Source organism: Rhincodon typus, chromosome 6, assembly GCF_021869965.1.
Source record: "Rhincodon typus isolate 14 chromosome 6, sRhiTyp1.1, whole genome shotgun sequence".
Classification (NCBI taxonomy): domain Eukaryota; kingdom Metazoa; phylum Chordata; class Chondrichthyes; order Orectolobiformes; family Rhincodontidae; genus Rhincodon; species Rhincodon typus.
In genome coordinates this window covers 102,482,887-102,494,397 of record NC_063337.1, presented here as the reverse complement: position 1 = coordinate 102,494,397, position 11,511 = coordinate 102,482,887, and the positions used below count along the sequence as shown (strand labels likewise).

General features: G+C 39.7%; 1 protein-coding gene across 1 annotated transcript in view; it reads left to right on the top strand.

Annotated features, from left to right (window-relative positions):
* The window catches only part of LOC109926841 (leukocyte cell-derived chemotaxin 1), a 110,077-nt gene extending 99,522 nt beyond the window's left edge, over positions 1-10,555 (top strand). The window contains exons 5-7 of the mRNA XM_048598426.1: positions 8,922-9,075; positions 9,917-10,161; positions 10,466-10,555. Coding sequence (XP_048454383.1) covers positions 8,922-9,075; positions 9,917-10,161; positions 10,466-10,555 — 489 coding nt within the window. The remainder of the gene's footprint in view (positions 1-8,921; positions 9,076-9,916; positions 10,162-10,465) is intronic.
* Positions 10,556-11,511: the final 956 nt, after the last annotated feature.

The window sequence follows — 11,511 nt, the reverse complement described above, 5'->3', positions numbered from 1 at the left end:
TTAGGAGTGTTTTGCAAAATCCTCTGACTCTCATTGTACTTCACCTGGAATCAACTTTTCATTTGCTTTGTGATCTGGATTCCAGCTCTTGGGAGCAGGTGGGGGGAGGGGGTGCACAGAGAAAATTCCCATTGAAAATAACAAATTAGAAAATCTTAGTATTCCAGTAAGACTGATAAGTTTACTTATAAGATATCCAGTAGTCCAGCCTTGACTGAAAAGTAGGTAAGCCTAGAGCGCACACAGAACATTTGAAACATGGCCCTGTGAATATAGCCTCTTTTTGGTAAAAATTTCTCTGGTCATCTCCGAGAAAGGCTGGAGAAACTTTTGAGGGAACGTTCAAAAGACACAATATTCAGTTCAAATTGCAAGAGTTTGATGTTACTATATCCTTGTATTATGATTCAGTAGGGTTAGATATTGGATAATACCGACACATCTGTATCTGCAGTTCTCTTGGACTACTTATAAGAGGATGCACTGTAGAGCCTGCATTTTTAAAATGGACATTTAGGTATAATGAGGAATGACAGTAAATTTCAAGAACAAAAAATAATCCAATAATGGACAAGGAGCTATCTTTCATCAGGAGCTATCTGTAAATCAGTCAAGGAGATGTACTTAATTGAAGTGGGTTCTCAGAAGACGTCTGCAAAAATCCTAGGTTAGTACTGTTTTCACCCTATAGTATGTTGTTTGAGTACTTCAGGAAATTTTTCACTGATACTGAGCTTGATGCATCTATTTCTACTGATGGTAAAACAGGACCATGATTTCTGTTGTCTGGAAAGCTTTCTCAGCTATTAGATTATGTTATATAATAGTCCACATGATTAACACCTGCAGAAAAGTCCACCAGTCAACTAGGTGAAGATGACATGGTTAAATAATTTAAAATGTTACCGCCCGATTTTTGCAATGATCAGAATTTCAGGAAACATTATTGGATCTGAAAGATAACAAAAAAGTCAATTTCTTGACTGTGTTCTCCTGTACGTTTGTTGCTTTCTGGGATACAGTTTCACAGCAAGCTCCCTTAAATATTTCACTAGAGAAGACATCATCCACCTTTGCAGTGTCTGCAACACAAGCCACAGGGAACTGTCAAAATGATTTTGTAAGTTACAGATCTGAGAAAAGGTATTTGCAAGGAACTAAATCTGCAAGAAAAAGGCAGGAGGATCACGCAGCTCAACTTAGAGCTGTTAAGGTCGTGATGGATTAAGAGGAATCAGGTCTTGTTGGCTGAGTGTAAATGAAGTCTACTGTTCACAAGAATAAAATGAAAGTACATATAAGAAATTTTAAGCAGATAAACATTTAAGATTCATAAGTCGTGCAAATCTATCGACAAACCGGAACTGAATAAATTAGTCATCATAATATGAGCCATATGTGCATTTTTAAGTTTCAGTAAGACGGGCAAAATGCAATTTAGATCAATGTAACATGCACTCCAAATCAAACGTGTGAATTTTAATTGTGGCTTGAGTGTAAACAATTCCATCTATGAAATTCATTTATAATCATTTTAGGGCAGCACAGTGGTCACCACTGCTGCCTTACAGCACCAGGAACCCAGGTTTGATTCCTGCCTCAGGCAACTGTCTCTGTGGAATTTGCATATTCCCCCCATGTCTGTGTGGGTTTCCTCCCATTGTAGCAAAGATATGCAGGTTTAGGTGGATTGGCCATGCTAAATTGGCCCATGGTGTCCAACATGTTCAGTCTAGGCAGATTAGCCATGGTAGTGGGGTGGGTGTGGACTCAATGGGCTGAATGGCCTGCTTCCACACTGTAGAACTTCTATAATTCACATGGAATCAGAGATGCTCTTTTCAAATTATTGTTTTTTTTTTCCTTCCTAAAACAAGAAATTGCAGCTTTTTTAAAATATATGCATAAATTGTATGGCTTTTACCCACTAAACAAATTGAAACAGCAAGAGTAAATGCGTTATCATTCAAGGTCTATACTTTCCAATGCTGAGAGAATGAACATAACTTGTAGAGAATCCAGACGTGAACTTGGAAGCGAAAAAAAGTACTGAGAAAAGCAAAAAACTTTATCTAATTTATATGCAGCATCCTACCTTAAGGCTTTCATAACCCTCAAATATAACATTCTAAACAAAGGTCTCTACTCTTTTTTCAAGAGATCCAGATGCCAAGGCAAAACATTAACATTGGTGTGCGCAACTAGTATGTGCTGCAGGAAATCATTTCTGCTAAATATTTCATTTGGCCATGCTCTAAGTTACTGTGTTATATTGGTGCAGCTAGCCTGAGTCATTAGGGCAGCCTTATGACTCCACTGACCCTTTCTGCCTCCACAGGACCCTTCTCAATTTCACTTCCTGCACCACCGAGAACCAACAGCCTGAACCCCAGGTCCCAACATCCCCATCTCCACTGCTAGACATGATGCACCCCAAATGACATTGTCCCCTCTTTCTCCTGCCACCCTCCCCGACAACCCACCCGCCCAAGACCAAATTACAGAAGACCATAATACTTAACCACTTCATCTATCTGGCACCCTATCCACCTAGCGCCATAACCCCTTACACAAATGTGCCACTAACCCTACACTTACCTATGAATGGGTTAGTACCTAGGAATCTAGCTGTGCTGCTGGACGTTGAGATTTAAATGTTACTCTCCAACTGCTGCAAAAAGAAGTGTAATTACCCTGTGCTGTCAGGGAGCTGGTTGATTTCAGGTACATTACCCTTGAACTCCAGGCTAGAAATGCAGACCTCCATCCTAATGGGGAAAGAAAATCAGACCAGAGTGGCAATCTGATTGCCAATCCTTGGAATATCCAGACCAATCACAATCAGTCCTTCAGATTCACACAGAACTAATTCGAAAGATTTTGTGCAAGTGGACACACTTGTTGTGCTTCGAATCGCTCAATTAGGGGATGCGATGGCCTAGTGGTATTGTTGCTGTACTGTTAGTCTAGAGATCCAGATAGCATTCTGGGGACCCAGGTTTGAATCCTGCCTCAGCAGATAGTGGAATTTGAACTCAATTAAGAATCTAATGAAGACTGTGGTTCGATTGTCAGGAAAACCCAATCTGGCTCACTAATGTCCTGTAGAGAAGGAAACTGCCATCCTTATCTGGTCTAGCCTACATGTGACTCTATACCAATAGCAATGTGGTTGACTCTTAAATGCCCTGGCAATTAGGGATGGGCAATAAATGCTGCCTAGCCAGTGATGCCCTCATCCTGTGAATGTATTTTTTTTAAAAACTCTGGGGAAGCAATGCATTCAGCAACAGTTCTTAAAGGGGTTTAATTGAAGGAATGTTCAGCAAAAGATTCTACTGAAGATAAGCAGTTCTTTGGTATTCTAGCTCAATTTCTCTTATCGTATTATAGTGGCCTCCAAGACAAAATGGTGCAAAATCATATAGAGCACAATCTTGCATGCAGTTTCTCAAATAACTTGAACCCATCATGTTAAAGTTAAGCTTAAGAAGACCAAAGGCGTAAGGCACAGTGATACTGAGCCTCTCACACACTCGTATCAAGCACTGTTTTATAATATTCACATTATGCAATAATGTACTGTGAGAAAGTCATCGAAGCACATTCTGATTTTAATAACTAGATAGAGAACATCAGGTCAACTGACGGATTGCTTGAAAATGTTCTTTGCAAAATGAATTTTGAGATTTTAGAAAGGAAGAACAGACTTGTTTTCATGCACAGTTTCCTTAAGCACACTTGTACCTCATGGTATCCTACCACACAATCACATCTCTGCAAAGGTAAAGGAGAAAATGAACTGGTATTTATAATATGCCTATCATATCCTCAGGACACACCAGAACATGAATTATTTTTGAAATATAGTCACAGTTATAAAGGCACTCACAGCAGCTAATTTGTACACAAGATTCCACCAACGAGGAAAGAGTGAATGACAATATAACCTTTCTTCATGGTATTATTTAAAGCAGAATCCTCTGTATGAATCACTTATTTCCTGACCCAATACACTGCAAAGCCGGATTAGTATGGGGGTGTGCCATAACACATATGTGGACAAACAATTATCATTCTGAAGTCTGCTATGGTACAGTATTCCTTTGTCACAGCTCATAATAACAAACAGAATTTCTTTTGTCAGAAACCATACTGCTGCAGGAAGGGTCGGGTGTGTAAATCTCTAAGATGGTCCATAAGCAGCACCAACATGTTAGTTAATTGGAAAGAGATGTCCTTGCAGTAGAGATTCACAGATCTCCTAGTGTCCAAAGTTCAGTTCTGACACACATCAGTCAAGAAGAGACTGTGCTCGGCAAAGAAATGGGTGGAGTAGGAAAGGATTGTGTTGCTATCCCTCAAGATAACAATGTATCCAGTCAAACTCGAACCAAATGTCAGTAGGTGTGGCAGAGAGAGAACAAGACTACAAAGTGACTACAAGCCTTTGAGTGAGCGGGATCAAACAACTGGTAGGCCACCAGAGATCAAGGGGCTTGCATAGAGTGAGTCACAGTACAAGGGGTATGGTGGAGCAAGTGTTGGATTCCTACTGAAGTTAATATAGTCACATGATCCCTGTCTCTGTTACGGAAACTAAAGATTCGGCACTCCCATGGCTGTCTGACATTCCTGTATGTGGTATTCTGATCATCAGTATCCTAGAAAGCCACCAGTGAAACCTTCCAGCTAACCAGCAATTTTATCCTTTTCACAAAATAATCAGTTTGGTGAAGAAGTAGGTTGAATGTTGTACATTATCCGCAATGTAGCAACACAAAGGAAAGCGGTATTTGCAGACCATACAACGATTTGAAAAAATCTCCTGTATTTAATTAATCTTTTACTCAGAGGATTCATCTGTAATTATTTCAAGAGCTACAGCAGCACCACAGATTTCAATTGATGGATTAAGAGAAAGTACGGAGGGAAGAAAATTATTTAAGGGATTTTTTTTGACAAGTTGTTTGAGAACAAGCTTCCCAATTTCGGTGCCTGATGAACTGATCTTTGAAATGTTGTGTGAATGTTTCACCTAATCCTTCTTCATGGAATACTGCTCTTACCTTCCTGTTCTAGCATGGTGTTGTTTTTGTTGCTCCACAGGACAGTGGGATTTTGCAGAGCGAGTTTATACAGTGGCTGACAATAGTTTTGGTCTGTATTGCCATGTGCTCTCTGATACATTGAGAAATATGCATCAGAAGCCATCCCCCCCACTTCTAAAGTAGGGGTGTAACAGGAAAAAAAAATCATTAGAACTTCCAGAAGTGGAATTGATTCTAGGATGAGGGTCTCAGACCAGCTGCACAGAGTTTAGACAAAGAACTTCAATTTCATGTGTACCCTGTGCATTGTGCAAGATCTAAATGGCTGCAATTCACAAATCTCTGCAACGAGGTCCACAGCATTCTGGCAGAATTGACCATCCCACTGGTTCTACCCCCTGAGAAAGATAGGCTCTACTAACTCTGACAGCCCCTATCCCTAGATCACTTTGTCATATGTTGCACTGACAGCTTGTGGTTTGGGGAAGAGTGCTGCTTGCAATCCTCTTTTCTATGCTCAGTTTAGGAGGCTGACCAATTAGCAGTTTTGGAGGATAAATCGGTATTGAGCTTTTACAAGAAGCATTTGTTTTATACAATGAGATATAGTTTATTGCATTGATAGCCAATCAGTACAAGTTACGTTGCCTTGTCTGGCATAATTGTAAGGACTATTATGGGCTAGAGATGACCTATCTTCATTGGCATCTTCTGCTGCACTAACTTCACCACCCAAACTCTGTGTGACATCATCAGATTGGGTGGAGCTTAATGCTGCTTCAAAATCAGCTTTTTTAGAACCATTAACTTTTCATACCCACACTGAGGAAAATTGGTTTACAATACTATTTGTTTGGAAACTTAAGTTAGTTGCTTAAAATTTGAGGCTGTGGAAATTTTGACCGTGACTGTCAGCTGGCACTCTTCCCTGATAAATCTTACCCTCCTGAGGCACAGCCCTTCAGTCAATGCTCCTGGAATAGTATACTTGTGTGGAGAACAGCAATAGGATAGTACTGTACAAATTATTTGCCACCAGACGTCTTTGGAAGCTGACTTACTGTCACGTTTACTGGCATTCCTTAACTAAGCTCCAATGGAGACATTGAATAGACATAATTTTAGGCAGAGATCAGAACGTTGAAACTCTACTATGTATTCGACTTGTCATTACAAACAAGCAGAGTGCTGCTTATGCAATTTCTTTGTCTTGAAAATATTTCTGTTCAATTAGCAAAACGTCTCAACAGTAACAGCAAAGCTGTCTCCAGCATAACATATGAATCCTAATCTTTCCACTACCCCTCGAGTTCTAACACTCCAGTCTGGATTAACGCTTCCTTGAGGGAAATATGCATCTGTGCAAATGCTTGACAGAATAGGTTCAGAGAAAATAAGTGAAAAGATCACTTGGAATCCCAAAATGCATATTATAATCTGAGAAAGAGGGAGATAAGAATATCACTCATCCTGAAAATGTTGCCTCTAAAAATCCACTTGAGCAGTGTTTCAGAGTGCCATCGAACAATGGAGCACTGCACTAACTTGATAGGAAGCAAAGACTTAATAAATGATGGCAGAAACTTTTGTCAGATGCAGTGGCCCTGTCCCCCAACTTAACCTGTCAGTGAGAGCCCATCTCCACTGAGTTGGGAAACCACAATCTAATTTTACAGTCGTGGAGCTGTTTATTGATTTCAGCTGTTGCTTCCAGCTCATCTAAGTGAATGCCTTGCCTCTAATAGTCGCTGTTCAGTCAGATGTTTAGCTGCTATTCAGTCCCAGCAGCGTCCTCGAGAACAGTAACAATTACTGATATTGGTACATTTCACCTGGGCAAGCCAGGCTGTCTTGGGTGAGGCTTTGGGGGCAGTAGTTAGGTACCAGAGTTCGGGAGAAATGGGAAAGAGTGGGGCAGTGATTGACAGTGGAGAGGATACCCAACAGGCACAGCATACCTGAACAGATGCTGCCTGATTTGCTGAGTATTTCTCTTTTAAATTTTCAGCTTTTATTTCAGCTTTTCAGCATCTGTGGTTTTTCGCTTTTGCCCAGCTGGAGGCTTTATGACAGGAGGTAGAATTTTGTGTTCTCGACCATTGCAACATAAGATGAAAATGAGCTCCTGAGCATCACCAACCAGAGGTGCAATGGTTGGCTATCAAGCAACGTATTATTGGATAAAACTGGGAAATCAAACCTGACATTCAGCTGAGTGCTACCTCTGAACACTGTATTTCATTAAAGCGCTTGTAGATGCTATATACATGCTAACATTTATCTGGAAGGAAAGGAAAGAGAGTGTGGATTGTATGTGTGTATTCTAATGTGTACTATTAAAATCAATTGGTATGAAATTAAGATCATTAATGAATTGTCCTCCAATACTTCAAGAGCTAGCAGTACATTTTTTAGTGTAGGCTGCTGTAAGAGATTTTGCAATATAGTTGATGACTATTCATTTAATATAAAGTATGAGGGAAAACAAAAACCGATTCCTTTGTGGCAGCTTTAACCTTTTCTATCTCTTCCCAGAAACATTAGTTTCAATATGTTGTTTTTCCAATGATCAATTATCTAAATTCTTTTTGTCATTTTAATTGAATACTTTCGGTTTATATTCATTTAAGTATATTAAAACTTGAAACCTATCACAGGTTACATTTTTACATAAATATATTGAGCAGGTTCCTTATTAGAACATCTAAGCTTTATTGTATGTGAAATATATCTGAGAAATCTTGTGAAAAATAATTTCGGACAGTTGCTACCTTAAATTTTGTTTACATGAGATTGCCAAATAAATTGCCAACAGCTTGACAATTGTACTTCTGGATATGTGAGTGCAAGACCTTTAAGCAATAGCAAAGCATGTCTGTATGCCTGTCTGAGCAATACAAGGTGCCCTTTTCACAAGACGTTCTACCGAATCCCCTTTCAGAGATGCCTAAAGGGAAACACTCAGAAACCTCTCATAATCAATTAGATTAGAGAATTTTCCTTGAAGAAGTGGCTTAGCAAGAGGTGGAAGTTTGCTCTTTCTGCACAATGGGTGTTCACTTGTGTAACCGTGAAGGAATGATATCTGCGATAACTTCAGCATGAGCTTGTCTCTGAAGTACAGCACGGGGTTTGTCAGAGTTTGATGATGATTCCACCGTGTTCACATCCACAAGTGAATCCCTGCAGAAGCACTATTGTGCCAACAGTGCCATCATGTGGTAACATTCATGTAAATACCAGTAATTCTCAAAGAGCCGTTTTAAGAGGGGAAGAACACACTCAGCTCCACACCTGCTTTCAGATTGTCTGAGGGTGGGGCACAGTTGCTTTGTCTCTGGCTGGCATTTATGTAATATTAGTTTTGGTTGGAACATTGTAAGAAACTGGAGTCTGTGTTTGAAGAGATGAACTCTCTGCCATTATTAGCTGCAATAGCCCAGTTATGAGATGTCACTAAATGCCAAGCATACGCAAAATAGCTGTTTTTATAAAAATTCAGTAAATATTCCTGTTTGGTGATTTTCAGGTTACATTTAAAAGAATAGGATTTCAAAAACAATTGCAACAGTGTTTGGAAATTAACGTATTCAGTAAAACTCATTTGGTAATGGTACCTTAAATATTTGCAGTGAATAAAATCTGAATTAGTATAATAAAAGATTGCTTTTCTGGGAAGACAGAGCCTTCTATCCATAAGAGAGAGAAAAACAAGTCTCTGCTTTCAACAAATGTTTGAATTGTTTTGGACAGTGATAGCATTACTCCCTCTAGGCATTCTACTGTATAACAGATGGTTGATGGCTGCACCATTGTTTGAATAATTGATAAACAATCTGCAATGCATTACCTACTATTCTCTTCTTTAAGGAAGATGAAATCATGCCTGCAAAGTTTGAAGAAGAATCTCTCATCTGGGTTGCTGCGAAACAGCCAGTCAAAGATCATGGTTTCTTGAGTCCGAAGATTTTGGAATTGTGTGGTGCTCTCCCTATATACTGGCTGCGTCCAATGTATACAAAAGGTAACCAGTGATGATGATGAAGCAATATCATTTTATTTGTAAAGGGTACATAACAATGGCTTCAGGTGAAACAAAGGCCTGAATTTTCGTTCTGAAGTTGGGAATGCAGAGTCGGGAAAATTCCCAACTTTTGCAAATCCAAATCAGGAGAAAGTGCTCCAGAGAGACATATTTTTATTCTGGAAGGGAGTGTTTATTAATGGAAATTCAGAGGCTATCAGATTCAGAGACAAGTTGTGTAAAAGGCCAGCCTCACAGCTCCAGGGTGCTTAAGGAAGAGAACTGAGAGTCCTCACTCTTCTACACACTCCTCATGCCTCATCCAGGCAAACCAATGCCACATGATGTTCCACACCCACTTCCCATGGCCCCTTATACACCTGATGATAACCTATGCACCTGTACACATCCCCATGACCCTTTATAGCACCTATGCCAATTAATGGCAACCCATGCCCACAGCCCACCATCCATCGTTCTCACATATTCCATGACAGCACTGTTTCCTGCCACTGGACCAGTTTTGTATCCATGCTGCTACTATCCCTTGAGCTCTAACGTTGCTGGCAGGCCTGGTATGTAGCAGTTTATAAAATGCCTTTTGGAAGCCTACATGCACTACTTCATCCATCCTCTCTGCTACATCATCAAAAAGCTGAAGAAAGTTAATTAAATATAATTTGCCCTATTTTTAATTCTGTATATGGCCAATGGGTTCAGAAGACGTTTGTCCCTGGATTCAGCCCAAGTCCAATAAATGAATAACATTGCTTTTAACCTATAAAAATAAAATTTTCTTGAGGGTAGTCAATTTGCCCTGTAATCACTGCATTGTTTACAGAAGGCCAAAGGAAGAAACGATCAGTGGAAGATGAAAGACCTCGAATACTTGAACCCTACTACGATGAGTATGACTATGGCATTGGGGCTGTAGATGAATATGGTCAGGTTGTGGGAGCAGCTGCTGAAGTTGACATTGACACAACTGATGTCCAAGCTCAGGATGCAACAGCAGAACAAAGGGTGAATGACACAGCTCCAGAAGAAGGGGTTCCATCTACTTTCAATGCAGAAAACCCCTATCATGTAAGTATTAAATTGCCCTTGAGGCATTCAGGATTATTTTACAAGGATTGTATGCGACAGCTGATGAGATAACAGAGCCTAGATAAGCATGGGTTTCTGTGCCAGAAACTAATTTAACATTTTAAATAATGCATAAAAGAACTAGAAGCATGCAGGAGACTCTCATTTGGCACTACAATGCATGAGTCTCTGTAACATGTAGGTACTATAATAAGTTCAAATCTTATGACAGTGACTTTGTGTGGAGGTGCTGTTGATCGCACAGTTATTGATGATATTGTCTGTTGTTTTTGTGTATATTCAGGATCTTATATGTGACACAACAGAACTGGGTGGTGGTTGGAAAATCAGTACAAAACCTGATTCATCCTTGATAAATATAGAATACACCTAAGCTGGAATGTGTGTTGTGAGAAAGACAGACAATGTCTTCAAGAGGATTTAGACAGGCTTAGTGATTGTGAAAGAATATGACAGATGGAATATAATGTGAGAAATTGTGAGGTTATCCACTTCGATCTGAAGAACACATGCAGATTATTACTTAAATGATGAGAGGTTGGAAAGTGTAGATATGTAAAGGGACTTGTGTGTCCTTGTCAATAAGTCACTGAAAGCTAACATGCAGGTATGGAAAGCTATTAGGATGGCTAATGAAATGTTAGCCATTAGCAAAAGAGGATTTGCATACAAGAGAAGTGAAGTCTTGCTTTAAATATATAAGAACTTGGTTACAACACATCTGGACTACTGAGTATCTCAGTAAATATATAATTGCTGTCGAGTGAGTGCAAAAATGGTTCACCAGACTTGATCCCAGGATGGCAGGACTATCCTATGAAGAGAGATTAGTCAAACTGGGCCTGTATTCTTTAGAGTTCAGAAGGTGAGGCGTGACCTCATTAAAACTTTCAAAATACTCAAAGTGCTAGACAGGGTAGATGGAGGTGAGATATTTCCCTGTTGGGGAGTCTGAAGCCACGGGCACAATTTAAAAACAAAGGGATGCCATTTAGGACCAAGGTGAAGGGATGTTATTTTGACTCAGAGTGTGCTGAATCTTTGGAATCCTGTACCACATAAGGCTGTGAAAGCTCATTCTGAGTACATTTAATGTAGAGATTTGATACATTTTTAATTATCAATGGCAGAAAGGGTTATGATGATGTGGGTAAAAGACGTTGAAGTGTTTGATCAGCCATGATCATACAGTGCAAGCTTGATGGATTGAATGAACTCTTCCTGTTCCTTTTGTTATAACAAAATGTAGAACTGGAGGAACACAGCAGGCCAAGCAGCATCAGAGGAGCAGGAAGGCTGACATTTCGGGCCTAGACCCTTCTTCAGAAA